This window comes from Cornus florida, unplaced genomic scaffold (genome assembly GCF_030987335.1).
Source record: "Cornus florida cultivar Cherokee Brave unplaced genomic scaffold, ASM3098733v1 CherokeeBrave_3.0.0_Hap2_Chr04, whole genome shotgun sequence".
Classification (NCBI taxonomy): domain Eukaryota; kingdom Viridiplantae; phylum Streptophyta; class Magnoliopsida; order Cornales; family Cornaceae; genus Cornus; species Cornus florida.
Window position 1 is genome coordinate 69110468 of NW_026775574.1, and position 14219 is coordinate 69124686.

Consider the following 14219-nt stretch of genomic DNA (forward strand, 5'->3'; position numbering starts at 1 on the left):
CTAGGTTTGAATACCTTGGACGACGGGTTTTGGGTGCATATCATGCTTATGTTGCCATGCTCTATATGTTTATATGCTTCATGATAACATGTTTTGGTTTGAGAACATGTTTATATGCTTATGTGCTCATGTACTATATGTTGTATGCCGTTTGTTTAGGCATGATTTTATTCTAATGTAAAGAGCATGACATGTGATGTGTGCTAGATTAGAATTCTATATGCATTGTTGTGTTGCATATTTGGCAAGACTTGGGATTAGTCATTGGATGTTTGAGTTGAGATTGAGTCGTTTGGTGAGTTTTCACTTAGTACGATGGTTGGTGAAATTGGTTTCATTTTGGCATTCTTCCTTGAGGTTGTTGGTGATTGTCCACATGGTCTTATGGTAGTATAGGTTGTTGTCGACCTAGCATTGGTTTGAGGTAGGTGGTGAGACACCTTTTGTTTAGGCTCTCATGAGGTGAGTCTTTTGGCGTTGCCATGGTGCTAGATTATTGGTTTTGGGCCACGATGAGGTCATGGACCTCTTAGGATCATTAATTGTTTTGGAAGGTTCCTCTGATAATGCAAATTCCGTGGGCGGGTACGTTGTGGGCGGGTGCATGGCACTGTCATGCTACCGTACTGGCTAGCTACAAGTGCAGTTCGAATGGAATCAATGTTGGTTTTGTTGTGATAGGCGTTGTCCTTTTGGTTGGTGATGATGTGAGTTTTGTTTTGGGCGTCCGGTGTTGAGACGGTGATTGATGGTCATTTTGAGGACGATTTTGGAGACTGAATTGGTTGTCTGATTGTACGGCTAAAGTAGCCATTTTGTTTGAGTTCTCTTTGTGTGATGATGCTTTTGGGATCGAGTCGATTGATCGATGTTTTGGGTTGGTGAGAGTATTGCATTGTTAGTGTCATGTATAGCGTCACCTCTAGATTCGGCATTGGATTGTTGGAGTCTTACCATTGTGGTAAATGCTCACGTTTATTTTGAGACAGGTTGTTGTCGCATTGGTTTTTGGAGATAGTTATGACTAGGACTGGTTTTTCCTTTTTCCTAGAAACTCTAGGACACGATGTCCATGGGGTTCGTTGTTGCATTGTTTTATTTTCTGCAGTTTCATTTATTACCATGTTAGTAGTATGATTTCTGATGTTGTGATGCATAAGTAGGTGGAAGTGTATCCACATTTGTTTCCTCGTTGTGTGGCATTAGCATGCCTTCTTTATATGCTTAGAGATGCCATGTTGTTGCTGTACTTTAGTGACATGATTTTGTGTTTACATGGAGACGTGCTACATGTAACCTTGATTTTTATCTATGTGAGTAGATTTATTTCTTGGTAGTTGCATTTCCTTGTCATATGCATAACTTCCAGGTTTGGTTTTCCCCATTCGTTTCCCTCGGTCGCACGTACTGTGTATGCGGGTTTCCACGAGGGTTTTGTGTTGGTTTGTGTTAGGGACTTCACAAGGAGTGAGTCTCTTCTCTTCATTGCAGTATGCATAGCTTTGGGGTTAGTTGGTTCGTGAGGATCACTATCGTTGTCTTGAGTCCTTGGTGAGGATTTGATGGATTTTGGTCGACTTACTTTCATGTAGGGGGTGAAATCTTTGACCTTGCTGTCTTTCATTTCAGAGATGGAGTCGTGGTGTTGTCCTTCTTAGGACTGGTGGTTCCCTTTCTTTCATGTCTTCCCTTGGGGAGTTTTTGCCGTGGTTATTGCCGGGTTGTGGTGCTAAGAGTGAGTGGATTGGTATGAGATCATTTTAAGGGGACCTGTGTCCATTTGATTGGGGATATTGTTGACTCGTTGTGTGAGTTTGACGCTATTTAGGAATGTCTTTTAGAGACTTGTTTTAGTTTTGGAGACCTTGATGTGGTTGACTCTTAGAAGAGTTTTGAAAGATCGTTGTTGGATATGGCTTGTCTGGGGAGTTTTCTCGTCCTAGTTACGGCTAGGCGTAGCTTTGAGGAATCGTAGTTCTGATGATTGGTTGTGGATCAAAAATTGAGAAATTTTGATTTAACTTGCTGTTTCCAAGTACGGTTTTGAAAGATTCATTTTGTGACCTTGGTTGTTGGCATTCTGATGTGTGTGCCACTTGGTGGATTTGTATTTGGAGGATTTAGTTATCCATGATAGCGATGCGGATCTGATGTTTGATTACAGTGTAGTCTTGTAGTTGATCTGTTTCAGGGAGATATGAAGGACTTTCGATGAAATATCTTATCGTGAGGTTCGTTTTGATTTCTGTAGGTGTTGATTTGCTTGTCAGGTTTTGGATTCCTGATTAATGTTGTTAATAGGGGTATTTTGAGACATTGGAGATGTTAGTTTTTCTGTTGTCAGAGTTTTGGGATTGGCCAGGATGGTCCAGCCGGACATTTTTGGACCATATCTCAACTCTCACAAAATGTTGGTCTCCATAGTGCTTTTGGCAATGATCATTTTTTTGACATTAATGTCATTTGTATCGAAAGGTTTCTTGGGTAGACCTATTGGGGGGCAGGATATGAACTAGTGCCTTATACTGTCATACTACCGTACAAAGTTATGTGTCGTGGGTGAGTACTACTTGCCGTCGATGCTACCTTATTAACGAGTAAGTGTGGGCGGGCACTAGGTACTTTCATTGCAACCACATATTTAAGTGCGTCGTGGGCGGGTTTTGGTCACTATTCGTACTGCCACGTTGTGTTTGTTCTGTACCCTGATTTGATACGTAATTATTTTTAGAGTCCCTTTTGGTGGATGTGTTTTGGATCCGTTTGATGGTTGTCAGGAGGGATGCTTTCGGTTGTTGTCTTCCGTTCCCTTGTCTGACCTTCGGTTCTGTGTGTGAGTTCTGACTTGTTGTATGGCCGCGTGGTCATTTTCCTTTTAAGAGGTTGTCTTGTCATGAGTACGTAGGTGCAAATGACACTGGGTTACGGGGTTCCTTTCAACTTTGAGGTCGCTGGTGTAACGTGTTGTGCGGGATACTCAGAGATGTACTCTGTGGCTTTCCTGGTTTCGCCTTTTGTTGGTTGGGGTTGGATTTCGGGGACGAAATCCTTTTAAGGTGGGAAGGTTGTAATGACCCGACTATTTTCCTTCCTTTCCTTTTTTCAGATTTTCACGGATATTTTTTTTCCGTTATTCTTTTCCTTTCTGAGTTCAGTTTCTCGTCACTTAGTGTCATCTTGAGTGCTCGGGGATGGTTTCCGAGACTCCTTTCCTTGGATTGACGACTTCCTTTGAGGACCGAGTCATTTTCATATTTTCACTTTTGTGACACTATTCACTTTCGTCTTTTTCTCGGTTGTCACTTTGTTGGCATAACCTCACTTTTTGTGTTCGGATTTGATTCCAGTTTTGCATGCATCCACGATATTTAAATTCCATACTATGTGCATTTTTACTTTTGTAGAAAAGCATGCTAAGTGCTTACTTTTCTTGTAAAGGGTATAGATGTATGACTTTTTTGTAATTTTCTAAACTTTAGGGGTTTTTGTGTAATTACTGTAAAGCAATTATTTTTCATCTTAGGGACCATTTTGTAATTTAATTTGGTAGATATTTTCAAAAAGGATTTTTTTGCAATTTTCGGAAAGTGTGACAAGTGTCACACTCTCATTGGTCCACTTGTTGTGATGTGTGTGGAAACACTTTGAGGCCTTAGATGAGGACATGTGGAGGGTGGAGATTTAACCACTTGTTGGCCTAGGATTGGTGCACTTGTTGGCTTGGATGGTTGACAAGTGTAGGCTTGAGATTTAGCCTAGAATGGAGCCTTGGATTTGTGACAAGTGTAGGCTCACAATTTGATCTTGCATTAGTGTGTGTGAGAGAGGTAGTGTAAGAGCACATAGTGAGTGGAGGATCTCTATCCCCTCCACTCACATTTCATCTTCATCATTTTTCATTTCCTCCCTCTTTTGTAAAGAAAACCCTAGCCTCCATGGATAGAGCCTAAAGCCTTAAGCTTTGACCTTGATTTTTGAAAGCCTTCCATTGATTTCCAAGCTTGAACTTGGGAATACATTTGTTCCCTTCATCTTCCTCTTCATAACCCTAGAAGGGTTTGCTATTTTGTGTTGATTTTGCCTTGGATTCTAGAGAGACACTTCTCTAGTGAGGTAAGGAATGTTATAGGGTTATATGTTTGTTGTCTTGCTTATTTTTTATGCTTATACAAAATGCATGTAGTGTATTAATTTAGGAAATTATGATTAATGGTAGTTTACTTATAACTCATTTTTGACTTGGTAAATGGCATGGTCATGAGTAGATCTTTGATATATATTAATTTGGGTTGATTTAGATGAGTTTTCAAATCTAGAGATTAAATGGATTTAATTTGTTTTAAATTCAAGTAAATTGTGTTTTGCTTGTAATCCATCTTAGACTAGATATATGGTATGACCATGATTTAGTGCTTGATATAAATTAATTTGAGATCATTTGGACAACTTTTGAAATCTAGAGATTTAATTTATTTAAATTAATTAAATTCTATTTGATGATATCTTGCTTATCTTGCACTTTTGATTTGATATATGTAAAGACCATGATATGTTGCTTAACATATATTATTTGAGGTTATTTGAAATCTAGAGAATTTAATCACCTTGTTTAATTAAATTATATCTAATGGCTCCATGGATCTATTGGTATTTTAGAAGTGTTTCTATATTCAAATCATGGACTTGAACTTGTTATATATTCACTTGATTGTGTTTTGAGCATTGGACAACTTTGTTGTTATATTTATATTCATGAGAACATGTTTTCTTTATAGAATATATTGATGCCATGTGTAGTGAATTGCACACTTTGTAATTGACATTATGTATGTCATTTTAGAATTGAAACTCTAAGGCATGGATTGTGTGGTTTCAACATACTTGTGCATGGAAGGTGTTTTCATGCATTATATAAGTTATGTATAAGTTGTGAACTTATTTGGTTTAATTTTGGAATCTTGGAACATTGTTGAGTTGAGATGGCTAGGGTTTGGCTCTAGTACGGGGACGTGAGTCCTCTAAGTCATTGAGATAGTGCGCACTTAGGGTGGTCTTCCCTGCGGGTTAGTGCCCGGAATAACCATTGAGGTCTCGGCAGAATTCCGAGCTTAGATGTCCAAGTCTTCCATTATTTGTTTTCGCATTCAATTCCAAGTTAACAATCATGTTTATATTGTAACTTGTGGTTTTAGTTATTGGCGATTTTAGATTTCTAGTTGATAACCTAGAGAACCTATGTCTTGATGTGTGGTATTAGATATTCTAATTATGCTAAATTGTTATATTTAGTTGATTTTGCATTTTAGACTTCAAGTTGATTACCTTGAGAATCTATTTGTTGTTGCTTTGTGTAAGCATGCTCCTTTGTTGCTGCTTTGTGTAAGCATGACCCTATGTTGCTAAAATTGCATGAATGAGGTGATTAATGCTAGAAATGATCCTAGGTAGCTAGGATGCTCCTTGAGTCTCACCTTTGACATAGACGTTAGGTGGAATGAACCACAATAATTAAATCATGTAAACTTGTAAAACGTAGGTCGATGCATGCGCATTTTCTACGAGTAGCTTTATGTTACTCACCCCTACGATACTGGGGCATATTTCAGGTACAAGAATCAAGGTTGCGATTCTCGTCATGCTTGGATGATTGGTGGACTTGAAGATTTTCATTTCTTGTAAAGGTTGGCTTGAAAAGCTATTTGTAGCCTTATATGTCAAAAAATGTATATTTGAATTTAAACATGTAATGTGTACATGAGTGCACTCCTTACAATGTATTTGAGATGTATAAGATGAGGCCGGAGGCCAATGACATGTATTTGTATTCTATCTAGTTTTGACTTCATGAAATATCATGAGAATATTATAAAAATGTTAAGTTTTGTCTCACTGTATTTGCATCGGGTGTGGGAGTTCCATTTTGATTCTTCTGTAGGATCTCATTAATCATGCATGAAGTGAGGCAAAGGGCCAAACGGTAATTTCCAAGCATTTGCTAATTTTGGTTTTCAAAATTTCCATTTCAAATACATTTTCGCCTTTTTGGCCGTCAAGGGGTCGGATTTTGCATCGGTCGTTTTCGGAAGTCTCGGACCATTTCCGAGCACTCAAAATCACTTATTACGTTTACGTGCATATTCGTTTCAGCCTAGAAGTGCATTTGGGGTCAAAGGTATGTTTGGTGCAAACTTACATTTTTTGCCGTTTTGAGCCTAAACTGAGCATAAGGGCATTTTGGGGTTTTCACTTGAAAAATAAAGTTTTCTTTTGGCATGGTTGGCTAGAAAACATGATTTTGAGGGTAGTTTCTTCTTTGTGTTTTTCTCAAAAAGGCCCAGAAAGTCCTCAAAATTGCATTTCAAGTCAGCATTTCAAGAGCAGCCTACAGGAGTTCGAGGGCTCTAAATGGGGAGTTCGAGCGCTCGAACTTTGGGCAGATTTCTTAGGGCAATTTTTGAGCGCTCGAAGTCCTTGTTCGAGCGCTCGAAGTACTGTTCACGGGTGTGTGTGTGTCTTGATTCAGCACTGCACTTCCGACTTCAAATCATCATAACTTCTTCGTTTTAACGACGAATTGGTCCGTTCTTGAGTCTAAATTGATCGCGTCGAAATAAGCTTTCCAATGGTACTCATTAGAGCTTCAGATTCTTCTTGTGGCTCAAGTTATTCAAGTTTTAGTAAGGTAGTGTCTGTTTTTAGTTCGAACCGAGATGGGGTTTCCCTTCCTTCGACTTCAGAACTTAATATCTTTACCGTCCGGACTCCGAATCAAATGATTCTTGAGTCTATCCTTATTAATTTTTCATTGTCTTTCCAATGGTGTGCACGGTGGCACCCATTTTAGTGTGGAATGACCATTTTGCCCCTAGGTTCATTCTTATCCGTTTTTGAAATGTTATTTCCGTATTTTCTTCCTTTGGATTTCGTGACCTCGTTGAGGGTCACATTGGTGTCTTAGAGGAGTGTTGTATCTCTAGAGACCATTGTTCTATCTTTTGCTTCCGCATTTTGGATCCGTTTTGGGTCATCACAGGACACACTGGGTTAAAAAATCCAGGTTCGTCACATCGTCGCCGCCGTGCGGTTCATCCTCTTGAGCACATCTCGCCACCCTGGTTAGGGACAGTGGTTCTTGGGGAAGGCATTGACTTTGGATGCAAAATAAATAAATAAAAATTCACTTCTTGAAGTGAGTAATGGGGTTTGTTTTGTTTGGGGATCTGGTAACTAAAATTTCAGATATTGGGGGTCAATTTTGTGTTGCTGGTGCAGGAATTAGAGTTTTATTTTGTGTTTGGAATTTGATTAAACAAATAAGTGGAAATAATTGGTGCTTGAAGAGTGAAAATTGGGTATTTCGGAAACAATTTTCTTATGGGTGTAGCTACTAAATTGTACTTAAATTTTTCTTTGGATCAGTTTTTGCCGTTTGTATAATCTTCTTCTTCTTCTTCTTCTTCTTTTTCTTTATTTTTTTTTATTTTTTTATTTTTATTATTATTATTTTTTATATTGGATTAGATTTGCAAGGAATTGGGTTCTAATCTTTTCTTCTCTTCATGTTTAGTACTGAGAAAATGCCAGCCTCCACTCAACTGACTGCCATCAAAGCATAGAAGATCTTTTTTTTTTTCCTCTCTCTCCAAAAAAAAAACCATATAGTCCTTATATTACCTATATAAAACATATATGGAAATTTGGAAGTTATTTATTTGTGGATTTCAAAACTAATTACAATTTTATGATTCTACATTGTTCAATCATTTTTTTTTTTTTGCTAGTTAAACGAGCCAATCAAGTTCTGTTCAATTCTTATATATTAATGTGAAATTTACTGATTTTATGAGTCTATTCAATGTATTCATTGATTAAATTGTTGTTTATTGCCTTTGTTTATTGTCTATAACTCTGATTTTGTTATTCGCACTTAGCAGAGCAAGGTTGCAGAGGTCTCACCTAGTGATGGAGGAGATGAGAGGTTAGAGATAGAGGGAGGGTTATTTTGGTCTATTAAAGTTAAAAAAATAGTGATGGAGGAGATGAGAGGTTAGAGATAGAGGGAGGGTTATTTTGGTCTATTAAAGTTAAAAAAATATTTTTTTGATCAATTCATAAGTTAAAGGATTATAAACTACTTTTAGCTCATGGTAGAGGTACCCTCGTAATAATGGAGCTTGAATTTGGGCAAGAGTCTATAGAGTCCTTTAGTACAATAATACAAGTCGATCCGGAAATAATGGCATGTGATTTCTGACTGATTCGTGTTCGTGGAAGTTTCATCGTGTACGTCCTTCTTCTTCTTCTTTTTCTTCTCTATTTTATTTTATTTTATTTTTTTTTAAATTATCTAACTAAATAATTTTTAATTAATTATTTATATCAAATACAATTAAGTAAAAAGTTTTACTTTCTTATTTGTTATATAATTAGTCAATTAAAAAAATAAGTCTAGCAATTAACTGTAACTATTCTGTACAAGAATCATTTCCTATAAATTTTTATGTCTCATTTTTCCTAACCAAAACACTTGGCCTCTCTGCTTATACTTTTTGGTACTGTAATCCACCAATCTACTACTAAAAAACAAACTTGCTCTGAAAATTCTGTAAAAATAAGAAAATAATTCTAATTATTAAAAATTGCTAAATACCAAAAATTAAACCAATTCAAATTTATATGTCCGTTTAACCTTTTAACAATCCAAACGGGTTTAACCTTTTAACCATTCAAACGAGTTCTAAAACCTTCAACTATTTGTTCTGCATCACATTCACATCCTAATCAAAAAAGCCTAAGAATGTAACTATCGTGGCTATATCATAATTTAAGTAACTATTTTTCTTTTGTATTTATTTATTTATTTATTCTTTGTTTCTTTTACTTTTGGCGGTTTGTGACGATCTAGTACCAGGAAACACTAATCTAGCGATACATTGGTGCCTCAATTGTCTATTCTGATAAGGATGCTTTCCATCATAAGGCTGGCGATGGGGATCTCACGTGGTCCTGTTTGTGTTGTGGGTTTTTATATGGCAGGCTCAAAAGCTTTCGACTTGGGTTACCAGTCTATTAGTCTTTGTGCAGTACTCCACAAGCTATATGAAAGAAAGGCTTGGAATGCCTCTGTTTGTATGGTCACATCCTAGTGTTCACACCGGATGAATTCTGTAATATTATTTTAGTGTATGGCTTTTTCATTTGCCAGAAAAATAATAATAATAATAATAATAATAAATAAAAAATACATTGGTGCCTCGTGACATCAACACGTACCATGTCCAAACAAACAAAACGTTAAAATGCACCATGATCACTTTTTGTTTCTACCCACATACTGTATTACTATTTTACAAGACGTGCATATTCGATGAAAAAAAAAAAAAGAAAAAAAAAAGGGACATATGTCCTTGTAAACAGCATGATTAATTGGCGGGAAAAAAAGAAAAATAATGGAAACGTGTAAAAAATGGTAACAGTAGTATTTAATCATTAAATTGAAAATCAGCACTCTTATAAAAGGCCTATTGAAGGATGAACATATGAACCACACAGCCATAACTTTCATTAATCCCCATAGTTACTTACAAACTAAGAAGCTAGATGGAGTTGATGAAGAGAAGCTTCAAGTTGGAGCTTTTAGGGTTTTTGCTGTTCAATGTGTTTCTCCTTTGCATGGCAAAGAAGAACATCACTACCATCAACTGGGTTGTAAGTATTTAAGATTTATAATTAATGTTATGTCTTTTTTGTTCACTGTGTGAGCGTGTGTTTTTTTGTTTTTAATGGTTTAAGCTCATAACTAGCGATGACGTACCCAAATTAAGTTTGTTTATGGGGTTTGGGTTGGTGTATACAGTATATATTATGAATGGATACTATGGCGCAGGTGGTTCAGGATCGTAACCCAGAAGGGGAATTATGAGTCTTCGAAAAAAGCTTTGAAACTGTTTAGACTTCCTTATTGCGTTGCCACCCACTTAGAATAGATCAGCAGCCTCTTCTTTCCAGTTTAGCGCGCTTTTTCTACAATCCACCCTTTTATAGGTAGATGGACGAAGATGGAGAAAGTGAGTCTCCTCTTTTGAACTGAGATTCTTAATTTCACTCACCGGGAGGCGAGAAGACTTTTTTTAGCTTTCATTTTGTTCATTACTTCGAAAACGATCTATCTACGTAAATACCTCTTCTAGAGATTTTGGCTAGGAAAGATATAGGCTGACAATCTTGATGCCTAATCCCACAATCTTTCAGATGTGGATCAATTCCAAACCCAACAATCAAATTACCCAAGCCTGAAAGCCTAGCCGATCCGGTCGAAACACCATTTTTTCATTCAAAAGTGGGCAAGAAGGGCACTCTTCATATAATATATGATTTAAGCTATCCAAAGACTAACGTACATCCTCATGCTTTTGTTTCGCTTCCTCACATATATATATATATATATATATATATATATATATATATATATCCTGCATATATTTGTGCTTTTATTTATTTAGTGGAATTTATGATAAATTTCTAATGTATGTGAGTTGGATTTATAGCTTCAAGAAGCGAATTACACACGGTTGTGTAGCACCAAGTCGATCTTGACTATAAATAGCCAATTTCCAGGACCGCCCCTGCATGTCCAGAAAGGTCAGAGGTTGATAGTCAATGTTCAAAATCAAGGGACCTACAATGTCACCCTGCACTGGTATGTATATATGGCTCTCTCTCTCTGTGTCTCTCTGAAATTTCCGCTGCAAGCCTCCTCCATCTACTTTAATATATATATATATATATATATATATATATATATCTCTCTCTCTCTCTTTCAAGAGAGAAAGGAATATATATCCCTTTCTTCTCCTTCTTCTTGTTTATCTTTTTAAGTGTTTTTAACTAGGAAGTTTTGAAGACTAAGCATGTTTACATTTATTGGGAAAAAATAAAATGAAAACTTCATTTTCATCCAATGTTAACCTATAAAACTTCATTTTCATCCAATGTTAACCTATAAAACTTCATTTTCAGAATATTTGAAATCCAATTTGCCTTGCACTGCGCGTCGCCAATTGCCCTTGTGTTCCCCACAGGCAGAATGGAACAGTATAGAAAGTCCACGGTACTAAGGGCATTGTATATGTGGTACCCAGTTAATGGACAGACATGAAAACTCTTGATTATTTTTTCTAGTACACAATAAATTGAAAGTTTGTATGTCCGTCTATTGGTTGGAGGTATCAAATATAAGTACTTCGGAGTATTATAGGTTTTCTCATATGGAGGATATATATGCAAATTCTTGTGTGCACTTTATTGTCTAGTACACCGAAGATGATCCTAATTCCATAAGATATGATAAGTCAAAAGTTGTTAATATTAAGTACTAAGGGCCTTATATTTTAATGGTATCTCATCTATTTCTTGAAATAAATGATGAGAGTTTGAGTTTCCAAAAAAATAAAATGGGTGTATGTGTTTTAATACTAGCAAAATTGAGTTAACAAAAAAAAAACCGTAATTCTACTAAAATAATAATGATAAAAAGATTTTAAAGAAAAATCACATCTTTGAAATGTACATATATTTGCATGGTTGCCAAACACCTAGAGTTTTGCTAAAATTCCAATGATGCACCCATTGAATTATTGGTAAAGCTGGGGGTCCCAATTATGGTGGTTGGAAAATTTAATTTAATTTTATTGTTGTTCAAGCCGACCGGTCGCCTTGTGTAGCACAATTTGTTGTTGACTGGGGGTCCCAATTATGGTGAAATTGCATTATTGGTAAAGCTGGGGGTCCCAATTATGGTGAAATTGCAGGCATGGAGTGAAGCAACCGAGGAATCCATGGTCAGATGGTCCGAATTTTGTGACCCAGTGCCCCATCAGACCAGGAGCAAATTTCAGTTATGAGCTTATTTTCTCAACAGAGGAAGGAACCCTGTGGTGGCATGCCCATAGTGACTGGACACGAGCCACCGTCCATGGTCCCATCATTGTTCACCCTAAAAATGGAACCACTTACCCATTTCCCAACCCTCATGCAGAAATTCCCATTGTTCTATGTAAGGAGATATCTTTTATATATATATATATAAGTAATCATGCATAAATATAACCTGAATCAATTATATATGTATATATCTTAAGGCTTAATTTGGTTGGTTTTTATTGTATATATGTAGCATCTTGGTACAAGGGAGATGTGATGGAGGTAATTGAATCAGCACTTGCATCTGGAGGCGATCCCAATAAGTCTGATGCTTTTACCATCAATGGCTTACCTGGAGATCTATACAAAGATCTATTCAATTGTTCAACAGATGGTATGCATATTATATATATATATATATATATATATATATATATATGTGTGTGTGTGTGTGTATTAAAAATAAAAAATACAGATTTCCTTTTTTAAAGGTATATTAAAAGTATTTTGGAGTTTTTAAAAATAAAAAAATAATCAAATTTGACATTCAACTGACATTAGGGAACAATTTATACGTATTTTCAAATATTAAGGATTTATATTCTTATACTAAATAATAAGAATGTTTTTTTACACTTTATCCTTAATTTAATTTATCTCATCAACACATCAATTAAACTGTCAACTGTTATTGGCTTAAAATCATTGCAGGGATATTCAAAATAATAGTGGAGTACGGCAAGACCTATCTTCTTCGCATGGTGAATTCAATATTGAATGAGGAAATGTTCTTGATGCTTGCGAATCACACCCTCACTGTTGTTGGGATTGATGGAGCTTATGTCAAACCCATAGTTACAGACTATATCATGATAACTCCGGGACAGACCATGGACATTCTGATCAAAGCAAATAAGACCCCAAACCAATATTACATGGCATCGAGAGCCTACGGAGAAACAGCTTATGACAACACCACCACCACTGCCATACTCCAATACAAAGGCAACTATACAGTTCCATCAACGCTTCCATTCCCGGACCTTCCGGAATTCGAAGACATTGATGCTGTAACTAATTTTACGAATCAAATCAAGGCTCTGGCCAGCAATGCCCACCCAGTAGACGTCCCACAATCAATCGACAAACGTCTCATTATAACTATTTCTATGAACACACTGCCATGTAACGAGAGTACATGTACCGGTGCTAACAGGTTCGCGTCGAGTTTGAACAATGTTAGTTTTCAGGAACCGGCCATGGATATATTGCAAGCTTACTACCGACAGATAGGAGGGGTGTTTACCACGGATTTTCCGAGTGAGCCGCCTTATGTTTTCAATTATACGGCAGATTCTGTGCCGGATAATTACACGACGCCGGACACAGGCACGAAGGTGAAAGTTTTGGAATATAACACGAGTGTGGAGATAGTGTTCCAGGGGACTAATGTGATGGGGGTAGGTGAGAATCATCCAATGCATCTGCATGGGTATAGCTTTTATGTAGTGGGAATGGGGTTTGGAAATTTCGACAATGAGACTGACCCCGCAGGATATAATTTGGTTGATCCACCTGAAATGAATACCGTTGGTGTCCCTAGAAATGGATGGACCGCCATCAGATTCATAGCTGATAATCCAGGTACCTAACTACATTTTCAAATTATCGTATTTGCGTTTCTCATATAGTCCGATTTGCGACGTATTGACCGATACATCATCAGTTTTTAAGTCCTATCAATACATGTTTCATATCGGCTAGTTTATACTGACTTTGTCCTAGTAAGTTTCTGATATTACAACCGTAACCGATATTGCTAACCATGACTTTATAAGCTCCACTAGTCAATATATATATATATATATATATATATATATATATATATAAATATTGATGGATCTATATTGTTCTAATGATGCAGGGGTGTGGTTCATGCACTGCCACTTGGAAAGACATGCTAGCTGGGGTATGGATGCAGTGCTAATTGTGAAGAATGGGACCACCACAAAAACGAGTATGAGACGGCCCCCACGTCACTTGAATCCTTGTTGAGTTTCTCACAAGTGACTCATTGATCTTATATTTCATTGTGGTAGAAAAAGAAGGAAAATAAGGATAACATGCATATATATATATATATATATATGTCCAAATTTGTTGCAAGGCTTTCTTTCAAATGTTGTTGATTTTGTTATGGATGTTGTTAGTACGTATTTCTTTGTATCAAATTTCTACAAAGGGTATCAATAATTAATTAATGTGTTCAAGATTATTGTATTATTTGTGAGTTGTGA

General features: G+C 36.5%; 1 protein-coding gene across 1 annotated transcript; it reads left to right on the top strand.

The window, feature by feature from the left end:
* Positions 1-9451: 9451 nt before the first annotated feature.
* Positions 9452-14202, top strand: LOC132303447 (laccase-14-like). Its single transcript, XM_059800701.1, has 6 exons — positions 9452-9708; positions 10548-10699; positions 11811-12055; positions 12176-12316; positions 12634-13566; positions 13847-14202. The coding sequence occupies exons 1-6, from the start codon at positions 9601-9603 to the stop codon at positions 13975-13977; spliced, it is 1710 nt and encodes a 569-aa protein (XP_059656684.1). The 5' UTR covers positions 9452-9600; the 3' UTR covers positions 13978-14202.
* The last annotated feature ends 17 nt before the right edge of the window (positions 14203-14219 follow it).

Coding starts and splice junctions, on each gene's coding strand:
- LOC132303447 (XM_059800701.1), top strand. CDS start 9,601: ATGGAGTTGATGAAGAGAAGCTTCAAGTTGGAGCTTTTAGGGTTTTTG. Junction 9,709..10,547: donor TCACTACCATCAACTGGGTT/GTAAGTATTTAA, acceptor TTGGATTTATAG/CTTCAAGAAGCGAATTACAC. Junction 12,056..12,175: donor AGAAATTCCCATTGTTCTAT/GTAAGGAGATAT, acceptor GTATATATGTAG/CATCTTGGTACAAGGGAGAT.